The following is a 15,580-nucleotide window of genomic DNA, read 5'->3' as shown; positions in this document are numbered from 1 at the left end:
AAGATAGATTGCACACATAATAGCTTCACCCCAAAGTTCCTTGGGCAAATTCTTGCTTTTGAACCTGCTGCGAACCATATTAAGAATAGTTATGTTTTTTCGTTCAGCTACGCCATTTTATTGAGGAGAATATGAAGCCGTCAAGAAACGTCGAATACCATGATCCTCACAAAATTTGTTGAATATTGCTAAAGTGAATTCTCCTTCACGATCAGTTCTCACAGCTTTGATGAAATAACCACTCTCATTTTCAGTCAATTTCTTGAATTGTTTGAAAGTATCAAACACTTCTGTCTTTTCTTTTAAAAAATACACCCAAGTTTTTTGAGTAAAATCATCAATAAAAATAACAAAATATCGATGATTACCATATGTTTGAGGATTGATTGGGCCGCACACATCAGAGTGAATCAACTCCAGTGGCTTCTTTACTCATTAAGTTTATTCCTTTGGAAAGCTAGTTATTGAATGCTTGCCGATGACACACCCTTCACATAATTGATCGGAATGATCAATATGTGGTAAGCCATAAACCATTTTCTTGCGGGAAAGTAAATTAAGTCCACCAAAATTGAGATGGTCGAACCTCAAATGCCACAACCATGAAGGATCATCCACGCATGCCTTTAAGCATCAAGACATGTCATTCTTTATATTGACAGTAAACATCCTATTTTTCGATATCTTCACATGTGCAATCAGTTTATTATTTTGGTCTCTTCGCACAAGGCTAAGATCCTTCATGTGGACAGCATAACCTTTCTCTAGAATCTATCCCAAACTCAAGATATCGCTTGAGATTTTTGGTACATAATAAACATTAGTAATAAACTGATGTGCACCATTCTTCAAGCGAATAAGAATTGCACCTTTGCCTTCGACATGAATTTTAGAATTATCACCAAACGAGACTTTTCCTTTTATTGTCTCATCTAACTCGGCAAACATCTCCTTTCGCCCGCACATGTGGTTGCTTGCGCTGGTATCCAAGTACCATGTATCATTTTGTCTTCCTTCATCTTCTTTGAATGCCATTAAAAGAACTTGCTCGGCATCATTCACCAAGTTTGCCTTTTCTTCTACTCCGCTACTCTCTTTGTTCCAACAATTAGAAGCATAATGGCCAAGTTTATTGCAATGATAACATTGAATTTTAGATTTATCGTACCATTGCCCTCTTGAGTTCTGTCCTCTTCCACGAGCACCTCTTTGATTTTGGTACTTATTGTCATTTTGAGCAATATCTCATCTGCTTCATCCATGACCTCTTCCTTGAAAGCGACCTCGGCCTTGACCTCAATTACGATCTTGATTAGTCCCTCGAGTTTGCACGGGATTTCTACTTTACTCCTTCTCATCTCGGATGGTCAACCGAGTTTGGAGTACTTCCTCCACCGGCTCATTCTTGTTTCTTTTGAATCTTTCTTCATGGGCTTGCAATGAACTCATGAGCTCACCGATCGTCATGGCATCAAGGTCTTTCGACTCTTTGATTGCAATGCCAATATGGTTGTACTTTTTGTCTAAGGATTGAAGAATCTTTTTGACAACACGAACATCTTGAACATCTTCTCCATTTCTTTTCATTTGATTGACAATTGCCAACACTCTTGTGAAATAATCGGTAATCGATTCAGATTCTTTCATACGAATTGCCTCAAATTCACCTCTCAAAGTTTGAAGGCGAATATTATGAACTTTTTGCACTCCTTTGTGTGTGTTGCGAAGAATTTCCCATGTTTCTTTAGAAGTAGTAGCATTCGACATCTTCTCGAACATCGAATCATCTAAAGCCTGATAGATGATTGACAAGGCATATTGATCTTTTGCTCGAACTTTCTCCGAGGCATTCCTCTGGTTTTGATTCAACGTGGCATCGTACTCTGGCTTATCATAGCCGGTGTTGACAACTTCTCACATACTATAAGTGCCAAGAAGAGCTTTCATTCTAGCAGCTCAATTACCATAATTTTCTTTGGTAAGACGAGGATATTGAAGAGGAAGCTGATTGTTGGCGAGGCCATGATCACAAAATGTAAGCTCCGATACCAATTTGTTAAAATTGAAGGTGAAAAACTCACAATCTCAGGGAGGAGAAGGAGATGAATAGACTTCTCTGCTTTCTTTATTTCACCATATCAGAAACAATTACAAGTCACGTTGATTTATAGACTAGATACATGACTCTTAGACTTACTCTTAAATGACTCATAAATGTATCTACTATTCTAATGAGATAGGTTCCTAAGAATTTACACAACATTAACTAGACCTAAAAACACGAACAGTCAAGACATAGAAATACGAACAGACTCTTTGAAAACAACACTATAATAAAGACTCTTCTTGAACACCAGTCTTGGAATTCGAACGGCCTTTGGTAACTTGGTTAATGAATTGGCAACTTCCAATGAATTTGGTTTAATTTCTAACATGCCGAACCTTAAGAAAACCTGCAACAAAAAGATCAAGACAAAACTCGATTGTGTTCTGTGATAGAACAAGGTGGTGATGGCACGGACACAGCAACGACCAAAGCAACCGTGTTCTCTCTAGGGTATGGTGAGCGTCTATGTCTCCGTATATCCTTGCGGATACCTTCTCAATGTTCACGTCTTCGTCCCCATTGTGTTCTTTCCCTTGAGTGTATAGTATTAACCAGAAGCAACAGAGAGATCTCCTTCTCTTTCGTTCTTTCTTCGTCTTCTTCTCTGATGCTTTTTCCTCTCCCTCTCTATGGCCGTGTATGAAATTGTATGGCCTCCTCTTTGACTTGTGAGGATTATGACATATTTATAGGCAAAAGTACACAAGAAGTGCCATAACTTGTATACGGCGATCACTTTGGTGCCATAACTTTTTTTCGGATCAATTTGGTGCCAAGTCGGAGGAAAAGAGATCACTTTAGTGTCAATTTGGCCGGAAATTCGACGTGGCATTTTTTATTAATTTTTGACGCCTACGTGGCTCGCCGGAGGATAAGTCAGCGTGTACAGTCAGCATTTTTAATTTTAAATAATTTTTTTCCTTTTTTTCCTCTTCTTTCCTTTTTCTTTTCTTTTCTTTTTTTTCTTTTCTCCTCTCGCCGGCCAATTGCCGGCCACTGGCGAAGCCCGGGAAGGGCTGGGCGAGGGCGGCGTTGCCCATGGCCGGCGAGGGGCGACCTCGCCAGCGACAGGCGTGGCCGCCCCTCGCCGACCTAGGCGAAGGCGACCCTCGCCGGCGTCGGGCGAGGGAAGCCCTCGCCCGGCGGGCGAGGTCGCCTCGCCCGAGTCGGGCGTGGGTTGCCTCGCCCGATGCCGGCGAGGGTTGCCCACGCCCGACTCGGGCGAGGGCGACCCTCGCCGGATCCGGCGTCGGGCGAGGGAAGCCCTTGCCTGGGCGGGCGAGGGTCGCCCACGCTCGACTCAGGGCGAGGCGACCCTCGCCGGTGTCGGGCGAGGGTCGTCCATGCCCGACAGGCCGAGGGTCGCCCTCGCCGGGATCCGGCGAGGGCAGCCCTTGCATGGGCCGGCGAGGGCGGCCTCGCCTGTCGCCGGCGAGGCCTCCCCTCGCCGGTCCAAGCGAGGTTGCCCACGCCTGACTCGCGAGGGCGACCCTCGCCGGCGCGGGCGAGGGTCATCCACGCCCGACAGTGAGGGTTGCCCTCGCCCGGGCCGGCGAGGGCGGCCTCGCCTCGCCGGCCCAGGCGAGGCTGCCCTCGCCAGATCTCGCGAGGCGACCCTCGTTGTCGGGGGTGGACGACCTCGCTCGACGCCGGCGAGGGTCGCCTTCGCTGAGTCGGGCGTGGTGACCTCGCCCGACGCCGGCGAGGGTCGCCCGCGCAGGATCCGGCGTCGGGCGAGGGAAGCCCTTGCCTCGGGCGGGCGAGGGTCGCACACGCTCGACTCAGGCGAGGCGACCCTCGCCGGCATCGGCGACCCTCGCCGGCGTCGGGCGAGGGTCGTCCACGCCGACAGCAAGGGTTGCCCTTGCCAGATCCGGCGAGGGCAGCCCTCGCCTGGGCCGGCGAGGGGCAGCCTCACCTGTCGCCGGCGAGGCCTCCCCTCGCCGGCCATGGGCAAGGCCGCCCTCGCCCAGCCCTTCCCAGGCTTCGCCGATGGCCGTCCGGCGAGGGGAGAAAACAAAAAAAGAAAAGAAAAGAAAAAGGAAAGAAGAGGAAAAAAAAAAAAGGAAAAAAATTATTTAAAATTAAAAATGCTGACTGTACACGCTGGAAAAAAATATTTAAAATAAAAAATGCTTACTGTACACGCTGATTTATCCTCCGGCGAGCCACGTAGGCGTCAAAAATTAATAAAAAATGCCACGTCGGATTTCCGACTAAATTGGCACTAAAGTGATCTCTTTTCCTCCGACTTGGCACCAAAGTGATCCGAAAAAAAGTTATGGCACCAAAGTGATCGCCGTACACAAGTTATTGCACTTCTGGTGTACTTTTGCCCATATTTATAGCAAAAACGTTAGATTTAATCAGTAAAAGGCTTGATTTGAAGCCTCATTAATTTGGCTCTATTAGCTTTAAGTTCAAGGCCTTTTATTAATTAAACTCAAAATGTGCTAAATTTCTATTAATCAAAGCTCAACAAGGCCCTCTTCTCTCTATGAATTTCGCCCAGTGCATGGGCTTGCCGAATCTTACTCCTTCATGGGTTCAGTCCAACTAATTCATCTAAACTCAAAACCATTCACTTGAATCTGTCCGCCACCGATCCAAATTAAGATGCAATTAATGAATTAAACTATATGCTCCTAAAAATTTATATGTTATCCAATTTAATTTTAATATTTTTGTTTAGGGGTTAAATAATAATCCCTAATTTTATATGTAATAATTACTATATGGCTAGCCAAAATTTAGGTATCAACAGACAATATGCCTCGTTGGAAAATCCACCGGCAGCCTTGCTAGCCGCGGGCAAAGGCGAGGGTGCGATGGCCCTAGGAGGCCATGACTACCTTGCCCAAGGCCTTCACGGCACCTCTGGCCAAGGGCGAGGCCGTTACGGCCGACGCACGAAGAAAAGGAAAATAAAAAATCAAAATATAATATATAAAAATCAATTTTTTAAATAAATACAAAAAATTTCATGTAGGATGATTTGTCGGAAGTGGCACTCAAATGATTGATTTTACTCCAATATGGTACTTATGTAAGCGAAAAATAAAAAGTTACCCTCAAGTGAACACCATGCGAAAGTTGTGGCACTCCTGCTGTGCTTATCCCCTATTGAAGGCTACAAAAAAAGTGTCGCAATAATTTAAGAAACTCAAGACACTTATTGCTGGCATCGCATAATAACTTTCAAATGTTACGTTACAACTATTTGTAGTGTCCGGTCCAGTGATTATCGAAGCGAAAGCGTAACCAAGAAAAGACTGTCAACACAAAAGCTCATCCCTCGGGTGGCCCTGATGATACTTAATAGGCAAGTTGATCGGTTCCACGTCACTTTGAGTTTGAGGGGAGGGGAGGGGAGGCTAGAGTTGGATATATTACTGCAATGATTAACATTGTCAGCATAGGACATCAATCTATGATTATCATTTAATAAGAGCGGATGAGACAATATATTTTAGCAATAAATAAACGCATCTATTGTCCGTGAAAAGTACCACCTTCAATCTACACAACTGAACATAGAGAAATCATATTCCATCTTTTCTAACTTCATCGACACCGGCAATAGAAACCTGGCAAGAGACAAAAATCCAAACTAAGCCAGGTATCCAATAAGCGGTCATTTAGGAAAGGACGAAAAGAGAAGAAAACAAAGCAAAACAAAACAAAACAGGAAACATAATATGTTAATCCTACAGAAATATTCCAGCGACCCAATATATGTACAGAATTGAGTCGGTACCATAATAAATTTTATGTCCTCTTTGTGTTCCTATGTCTCTGTCTTTTTGGGTATGTGACTGTTTTGGCATCAAATATGGACCTCTAGGTTGGCGTTCGAAAAATGCACCAGAGACTGAGCCATACATACCAAGCGTGGGATCATGCTCTTGCCAAACTGGATCGACGGTTGGGAAGTGAGGTTAAAATGAGAAACAGAAACTAGAACTATTAAGGATAATATGGGGACGATAACCCATTACATTTACGCACGTAGTTTGGGCATTAGGAGAATTCAATATAGGAACTGGAAGTTACGTGTTCAAATTCTATCGACAACATGCAACAACTTAATGGTAGAGCTACCTCCACAGGCCACAAATTCAAACTTAACTAATTCGTGAGACTTGTAGAGTGTTCTATGCGCCACTGTGCTCATGCATATGGATTCTAGAAAAGGCAAAATAAGACTAGATTAAAGGCTTCGTTTGTTTCTTGGAAAACATTTTTCACAAAAACATTTTCTGGCATTTGGATCGCCTAGGAAAATGAGTCAATAGAAAATGATTTTTTAATGAAAAACCGGAAATCATTTTCCAAAATATGACTAGATATCGGCGCTTGGATAAAAAACTCTACGCTCAGGGATGGAAACTCTAACACTCATTTCCGGGTCCTTGGCATCCAAGACCTGGTCCATTGAGGCCAAGACAGTGAGCCTAGTGCCCGTGCCTAGGTCCCTAGCATCCAAATAGGGTTTATAGGTCGGGACCGAGAACCTGACGTCGGTGCTCGGGTCACTAGTGCCCGTGTCCAGGCTTGAGTCCATAGAGGCCGAGCCCGGGTCTATTGAGGCCTAGTCCAGGACCTAATGCCCGTGTGAAATATATTTTCAAGGTTTTGACCACAAAATTAGGCCCAATTTAAACAAAAAAGCGCCAACTTTACCTTGAGTGATAATTCTTGCTCAAACTTTTTTCATGTATCATAAAAACTCACTAACTTTCACTTAAATCCCAAATCTGACCCGAACAGTTTGAAAATTTACACCACGAGAGCCAGATTTGGAATTCGAGTAAAAGTTGGTTCTTTTTGTTTAGACAAAAAAAAGTTCGGGCCAGAATTGTCCTTCAAGATAAAGTTGGTGCTTTTTTTGGAATAAGCCTCTCAAAATTGTGAGGATGAGAACTCCCCTAAAGGCCAACATGTAGAACTAAATATCTCACCCAGCAAAATTATTTTAACCAAAGCCTGAAATGGGAACTTCATTTCCATACACCAAAACCCTCTCCCTCTTTTCACTCCAAGTGTTGTTCATAGCTTCATTTGCTTCACCTTCTAAAGCCTTTGCAAACGAAACCCTATCTCAATGCCTCATAAGCCATTCCCATGCTTCGCACCCAATAATCTCAGCCATATACACACCCGAAAACTCTTCTTACTCAACCGTTCTTCAATCTTACATACGGAACCTGCGGTTCAATGCCTCTGACACGCCAAAACCCACTCTCATCCTCACAGCACTCCATGAGTCTCACGTGCAAGCAGCCATTGTTTGCGCCCAAAAGCTCTCGGTCCAGATGAAGATCCGAAGCGGAGGCCATGACTTCGAGGGCATATCCTACTTCTCCATCTCCTCGCCTTTCTTCATCCTTGACATGTTCAATTTCCGCTCAGTCGACGTTGACATTGAGGCCGAGACCGCATGGGTCCAGGCAGGGGCCATCCTTGGCGAGGTCTACTATGGGATCGCTGCGAAGAGCAAGGTCCATGGCTTCCCTGCTGGGGTTTGCTCCATGGTGGGCGTCGGTGGCCACTTCAGTGGTGGCGGCTATGGCAACATGATGAGGAAGTTTGGGCTCTCCGTTGACAACATAGTCGACGCGTCCATAATCAACGCCAAGGGCGAAATTCTGGATAGGGAATCCGTGGGAGAAGACCTCTTTTGGGCCATAAGAGGAGGCGGCGGAGCGAGCTTTGGCGTCATCCTCGCGTACAAGATCAACCTTGTCCATGTGCCCGAGATGGTGACTGTCTTCCGCATCCATAGGACGTGGGAGCAAAACGCGACCGAGGTCGTGTACAAGTGGGAACAAGTGGCGCACAAGCTGCATGAGGACCTCTTCATAAGGCTGGTCATGGACGTGGTTACCGGAAAAAACGCCAGAGAGAAAACAGTAAGAGCCACGTTTGTCGCGCTTTTCCTTGGAGACACTCGAAGGCTTCTTTCCTTGATGAGCGATAGTTTTCCCGAGCTAGGCTTGCGAAGTTCGGATTGCATCGAAATGAGTTGGGTCAACTCCACGCTTTACTGGATGAATTTCTCGATTGGGACTCCAGTCGATGCTTTGCTTTCACGTGCGCCGCAACGCTTGATGCATTTGAAGAGAAAATCCGACTATGTGAAGCAAATCATATCGAAGGACGGATTGCAGCTCATTTGGAAGAGGATGATCGAGCTTGAAAGGCTGACTTTGACCTTCAACCCTTACGGTGGCCAGATGGGCAAGATTCCCACGACCAAGACCCCATTTCCGCATAGAGCCAGGAACCTATGGAAGGTCCAGTACGCGACGAATTGGCACGAGTACGGGGATGAAGCGGCACGACACTACATTGAGCTGACGAGGAAGCTCTATGGTTACATGACGCCCTTTGTGTCGAAGAACCCGAGAGCAGCGTTCTTGAATTACAGGGACCTTGATTTGGGGGTCAACCACAATGGAAATGAGAGCTATGAGGAAGGGAAAGTGTACGGGGTCAAGTACTTCAAAGGCAATTTCAACAGGTTGGTGGAGATAAAGACCAAAGTCGATCCCGGTAACTTCTTCAGAAATGAGCAGAGCATTCCGGTTCTTCCCCCGTAAGAAAGAAGTGACGTGCCCAAAAAGTCATTGCACTTCTCTTGGTCCTTAGTTCAGTGGAGATTTTAAGTTTGAACGATGAACAAAGCAGAATGTGTTGAATGTGAATTACGAGAGTGGAGATGGGTGTTCATTCTTCTATCTTAGGTTCATTATTAATGTCAAGATACCCTTTACGTAAACATCATTAGACGAGTCCCATACTTTCTCTGTCCTACAATAAAAAAAGTGATCTGATTTTTATCTTATTTGTGTTTCAAATTTAAATATAGAGTTTGAATTATTAATATGACATAATTTTTTAAATTTTTTAATAAATATAGGCCTAGGCCAGGCCGCAAGGCTCTTTCCTAGGCCTACTACCCACTGGTCTGGCAAGAATATATTGCCCAGGCCCGCCCAAGGAACCTAAAAATCTAACCAAGCCCACCTATCGTTAGCCACTCACTCGTTGATCAGGTCTACTTGTACTAACATGAGTACAAATTTTAATTTGTGCAAATGCATTTATTCCATAGAGGATAAAATTTTCTATTTTGTAGTACAATGTAATAGGAAACTTGATTGCAAAGTAATGCAGCATCTTATATCCAAGTGTCAGGGTGGTTTGTCCAAGGATTTCTAAGTTAGAATGAATATACTCTTAGGAGTTCTGAAAGCGGGGTTGGCCTCCCGTGTACAAACTGATCGGGAGCTAATACCGCTCTTCTGATGAGATCATGGCAAGCTGAAACCAATTCCTATTCCTAAAGTGTTATGCGTGTCTTGCTCGAGGGACTGGATGCTTGAGCTAAGCTGGGCGTAGTACGATCCGATACGAGGATACTATTCACCGTACTCTTTATTAGGAACAACTATAGAATGAAGGCTGGCCTGGGGTCTTCTCAACTCGCCAGGTGTTGCATGGGTTATTCCGCAGCCAAGGAATTGCCGACCCGTGACGGATGGTATTGGAGTAAGAATCCCCCAGTTGGTGAGTTAGACTTAGAGAAAACCAATGGTCTACCCAATCCTACAAGGGCGGAGAGTGAATTGTCGAGGCAAAACGTGCTCGAACAAAGTGCGGCTTTCAACATGATTCTGGGATGACAATAGGGGCGGAGGAAAGAGCCGATTCCTTACTGAATAGGGAAAAGTTCTTGGATCAATTTGGCGAATCTCAAGATGAGTCTGCTACGACGTTATCAATAAAGGTAGAAACCTCCATTGGTCTGTTGAGATCAGGAGAAGCTTAGTAGGTGAAAGAGGGTGCTGCCAAAATGTACAGTTGGCGAAAAATGCCATAATTGTCAAGAAAAGCACAAGTGACCGGGGATGCCCAAACAACTTTGATCGAAAGAAGCCATCAATGGAGTGTAGTGGCCTGTTCAGTTGGACGAGTGTTGCCATTTGATGCACGACCTAGAGTGGCACATCAATGGTTGAAGACTATTCAATGTATGACCCGGAGTGGCGCATTAATGGTTAAGAATGCAGGGAAGCGATAGAATAGCCCACAACGAGAGCGTTGCGGAATTGAGTGGGGGAGAATGTCACGAACCGTGATTCTCATGTGCTCTGTACCCTTGTGAGTGAAGCTTGGTCCTACGAGATGAAGAGTGAGTAATTTAGAGGAGATGATACAACTAGTTCGTAGGAATAGCGTTATGGTGATTTGTGCTAAGAATTCTATTTTAGAATGAATGTACCCTTAGGAGCTCTGAAGGCGGGGGTTGGCCTGCCGTGCACAAACTGGTCGGGAGCTAATACCGCTCTTTTGATGATGTCAGACCGAAACCAGTCGTTGTACCCAAAGTATTATGCATGTCTTGCTCAAGGGACTGGATGTCCGAGCTAAGATGTGTTGAGGAAAACTCCTATTGATTTTGAAGATGACAAAACCTTCTATGTTATTGTAAATCTGATACTTATTCTGAACAATTTTATTCCAGGACTGTATATTCTGGAAGATAAGAAGAAAGTTATTCGAGACTTTACAATCACAAGTATGGTTATGAAGACCCACATAATCGAAGTTCGAGATTCGACGCAGAAGTTATTCAAATGCGTAAGCGAAGTTATTCGGATGCGGATGCGGACGAAGAAATTATTCGGACGCAGACGCAAGAAGTTCTTCGATACGTACGGCAATTTCTTCGACGCAGATTCGTAACATAACACAACAGCTAGTGATCCGGCATGGATTTCACGAGGAATGTTCGATTGTCTCAATCTTAATCAAATTGATTGACAATCAAACATCACGACAGAATGCATTACAACGGACATATCTCTACTTATGGAAACCAAGATTCGATTGTATGGGCGACTGAATCAGCGGGATTCGAACTGTATCCAACGGCTACTCAATCCTTTCTATACAAATCAGTACAATGTGAAGATTGGAAGATGATCCTCCAAAGCCGTCCAACGGCTAGTTTGGAAGTAGAGGAGTATTTAAGGAGATCAACGAGCAGCAAGGAAGTACGAATCAAGAATCAACAAGTCCAAAGTCCGAGCATACTCCAATCATTTCTCTTGTCGTTCGAGCAAAACATTAAGATCTTGAGGGATACTTTGTAAGAGTGATTGTGTGAGATAGAGAGTCCTATCATACACAAGAGTATTGACATTCGAAGTTGTAATTCCTCTTGATTACATAGTGAAATCCACCAAGAGGTCAGTAAGCGTGGGAGAGTGGACGTAGGCTTACTATAAGCCGAACCACTATAAACTTGTGTGCAGATTCTCTATCCCTTATCTCTTACTTTACATTCTCGCACATCAAGAGCACAGCCTCATATAATCTGTCTTGAATCTGAATTTTATTCGACTCTTCTGCGATTTATTTTGTTCTCGCATAAATTATTAAAACTTGTTTTAGATCACCTATTCACCCCCCTCTAGGTGATCCTTGCTAGCTACATCAATTGGTATCAGAGCAGGTTGCTCATTTATTGAAGTGTTTTACTTCTGAGCTAACGATCTATATGGCTAGCTATGGTGCTCCAGGGCTCATTGAAGGATAGAGCAACAACAGACCACCATATTTCGATGGCAAGGAATATAGTGTCTGGAAGAATAAGATGAAGGCATTCATAAAATCAATTGATCACATGCAATGGGATGTCATCATCGAGGAGTCAATCCAAGATCTTCTCGGTTCAAAAGAAAAGGCGTAGCAAGCATAGCAACAGATCCTCCATTATCTCAAACCGAGATATCCAAAAGAGAAACCTTAGATTCCAAAGCAATTTATTCTCTCTATTGTGCTTTATCTCCTATTGAATATAAAAAATTGCTGCTTGTGAATCAGCCTAAGGAAATCAGATACTCTCCTTGTCACTTATGAAGGAACAGATCGAGCCAAGGAAACTCAAATCAATCTTTTGCTTGGTCAATATGAATCTTTCAAAATGAAGCCTGGAGAATCTATTGCTGATTTGTATGACAGGTTTACTGATATAGTAAACGGTCTTGCTTATCAAGGACAACCAGTTCCGGATGCAATGAAAGTCAACAAACTCCTGAGAGGACTGACAAATCAGTGGGATACCATCAAAACATCTCTTCGAGAAACACAAAGGATCAAGCCTCTATCAGTGAATGAGTTAATTGGAACTCTTCAATCATATGAGACTGAGAAACGGAATGAGGAGATTGAATCCAAAGGTAATAAATCAATTGCTTTGAAGACTAACATTGATTCTGATGCAGATTCTGAAGATGAAGACGTTGATGATGAAGAACTAGCTCTCTTTATAAAGAAGTATAAGAAAATGAAGATCAAAGGAAGAAACCTCAAAGGTAAGAAGCCTTTTGAGAAGAAGAAATCTTTCGATGACACTGATAGATCGAAAGATGTTATATGCTTTCACTGTAAGAAACGTGGACATATCAAGCTAAATTGTCCACTTCTGAAAAAGAAGACCAAGTTTGAGAAAGCAAAGAAGGCCTTAAAAGCAGAAACTTGGAGTGACACAGAGTGTGAAGACAGTGATGAAGATATCTCAAATTTCTGTCTAATGGCTAAGTCAGACTCAGACTCAGATTCAGATTCTGATCCCAAAGTGGAAATTGAGGTAAAACATTCTGACATGCCTATTGAAGTATCAAATTACATTGATGAATTCAAGACTGCTCTTAAATACATCTCTTCTTTGAAAAAGGAAAATTCATCACTGAGGCAACAGGATGTTTCACAAAAAGAGAAAATCGATTTCCTTCAAAAAGAATTTCATCAAGTCAAGGAAAGTCGAGATTTTCTTTCCAAAGAAAATGCGGTTTTGAAAAAGCAAGTTTCAGAAATTACTTCCAAATTTTCAAAGGGTTCAGAAACCTTGAAGCATATCCTTTCTATCCAAATTCCTTACTACAACAAATCTGGTCTCGGATTTGTGAAGGAAAGTGATAGCTTGATTGATTTTCCAAAGGTCAAGGAGAGATTAAAACAAAGACCTCCTCGACAAGCTTATAAAAATCATTTCAAAAGGAATTTTGTAAAACCTGTTGGCCGAAGAGCACTCAGGTGCTCAAAATGTGGAGATCCACAACATTTTGAGAATGAATGTCATAAGGTCTGGAGACCTGTTAGAAGAGATTTTGTTAAGACAGCGTATACTAATACTCAAGGACCCAAACAAATTTGGGTACCAAAGAAAACTTGAGATGTTGTGATTTTGCAGGTTACCACAAAGAGAAAAAGGAAGTGGTACCTAGACAAGGATGCTCTAGACATATGACAGAGATCCAAGTATATTCGCGATCTACACAAATCAATGGTGGAAAAGTCTCCTTTGGAGGAAATACCAAAGGAAAAATTGTTGGCAAAGGAACAGTTGAAATTGGAAGACTTACAATCAATGATGTCTCTTTGGTGAAAGGACTCAACTACAACTTGATAAGCATAAGCCAACTATGTGATACAGGTTTCAGAATCAATTTTCAAGAAGATACATGCTCAGGGACAAGCAAAGATTCTTCTCAAACATTTACAGGAAGAAGACATGGCAATATCTATCTTCTAGATGTCAATCCAATCTCCACCCATTGCTTGATCTCAATCAAAGAGGATGAAGATTTATGGCATAGAAGATTGGGGCATATCAGTATGAAACAAATCTCAAAGATCTCAAACAAGAAACTGGTTCGAGGTCTACCAGATTTGAAATACAAGAAAACAGAGTTATGCATTGCCTGCACTCTAGGAAAATAAGTAAGAAGTTCTTTCAAGTCTATACATCATGTTTCCACTAATCGTGCTTTGCAGCTTTCTTCATATGGATCTTTTGGACCAACCGAACACGTAGTATTGGTGGTAAGAAATATTGTTTAGTCATTGTTGATGACTTCACAAGATTTACTTGGGTGTTCTTTCTTGCTCATAAAAATGAAGCATTTTCATATTTTTCAAAATTTGCAAAAAGAGTTCAGAATGAAAAGGGCTATTCCATTTCCTGCATTAAAACTGATCATGGGGGAGAATTTGAAAATCAAAGTTTTTCAGATTTTTGTGAGGAAAATGGCTTTCAACACAATTTTTCTACTCCTTATACACCATAACAAAATGGTGTTGTGGAGAGGAAAAATCGTTCTTTGCAAGAAATGGCAAGAACTCTGTTGATTGAAAGCAAAATTCCTTTTCATTTCCGGGCGTATGCGCTTTTACAAAGATGTTATATCATTACGAGCTTTTCTCGAGACCTATTCTTGAGAAAACCCCCTATGAGCTTTACAAAGGTAGAAAGCCCAACATTTCATATTTTCGTGTGTTTGGTTGTAAATGCTTTATTCTGAAAAATCCAAATGACCGCACTGGTAAGTTTGATGAGAAAGCAGATGAAGGATTTTTTCTTGGATATTCTACATCAAGTAAAGCATACAGAGTCTTCAACAAGAACTCTCAGACTGTTGAAGAATCAATGAATGTAAGGTTTGAAGAAAACATTCAGACTCACAGAGATGAATTTGAACCATCTCCCAACATTCAAGATCTATCAGAAGATCATCAACAATCAGTATCAGAAGGAAAAGAAGAAAAGAAGATATAATACAGACTCAACTGGAAAGTTCAGAGTCTGCAGATTTTCAGAAGGAAAGATTTGACAAAAACTGGAAACATAAATCCAGTCATCCGAAGAACCTTATCATTGGAGAAATTGAAGATGGCATCAAGACAAGATCCAAACACAAAGAAAACATCAGCAACTTGGCGTTGATATCAGAAATAGAACCAAAAGAAGTTGGTGAAGCTTTATCAGATGAAAGTTGGATCGATGCTATGCAGGAAGAACTTTAGCAGTTCAGAATCAATAAAGTTTGGGAGCTTGTGCCAAGACCCAAAAATTATCCAGTCATTGGAACAAAATGGGTATTCAGAAATAAACGGATGACAAAGGGAAAGTTACAAGAAACAAAGCAAGACTGGTTGCAAAAGGCTATTCTCAAGAAGAAGGCATAGATTATGATGAAACATATGCACCGGTTGCAAGGTTAGAAGCCATTCGGCTACTATTAGCTTATGCTTGTTTCCATAACTTTAAATTGTTTCAGATGGACGTGAAAAGTGCTTTTCTGAATGGATATATCAAAGAAGAAGTATATGTGGAACAACCACCAGGTTTCGAAGAACCTAGAAAGACTGATTATGTCTACAGACTCAAAAAGGCTCTTTACGGTCTGAAGCAAGCACCCAGAGCTTGGTACGAAAGGTTAAGTAACTTCCTTCTACAAAATGGTTTTACCAAAGGTAAGGTTGATACAACTTTATTTGTTAAGAAAAAGGGTAAGGATTTCCTACTTGTTCAAATTTATGTTGATGATATAATCTTTGGATCCTCTAACGAATTGCTTTGCAAGGAATTCTCAAAGAATATGCAGAACGAGTTCGAGATGA

At 42.4% G+C, this 15,580-nt stretch overlaps 1 protein-coding gene across 1 annotated transcript; it reads left to right on the top strand.

Annotated features, from left to right (window-relative positions):
- The first annotated feature begins 7,086 nt into the window (after window positions 1-7,086).
- On the top strand, window positions 7,087-8,888 carry LOC115668459 (berberine bridge enzyme-like 8). The gene has a single exon (XM_030589908.2). It carries the CDS (start codon window positions 7,099-7,101, stop codon window positions 8,707-8,709), a length of 1,611 nt encoding a protein of 536 aa, XP_030445768.2. The 5' UTR covers window positions 7,087-7,098; the 3' UTR covers window positions 8,710-8,888.
- Window positions 8,889-15,580: the final 6,692 nt, after the last annotated feature.

This window comes from Syzygium oleosum, unplaced genomic scaffold, assembly GCF_021117445.2.
Source record: "Syzygium oleosum isolate NSW1041296 unplaced genomic scaffold, Sole_v2.1 Sole_v2.50, whole genome shotgun sequence".
In the NCBI taxonomy this organism is placed as follows: domain Eukaryota; kingdom Viridiplantae; phylum Streptophyta; class Magnoliopsida; order Myrtales; family Myrtaceae; genus Syzygium; species Syzygium oleosum.
This window is presented reverse-complemented; position numbering and strand designations above follow the sequence as displayed.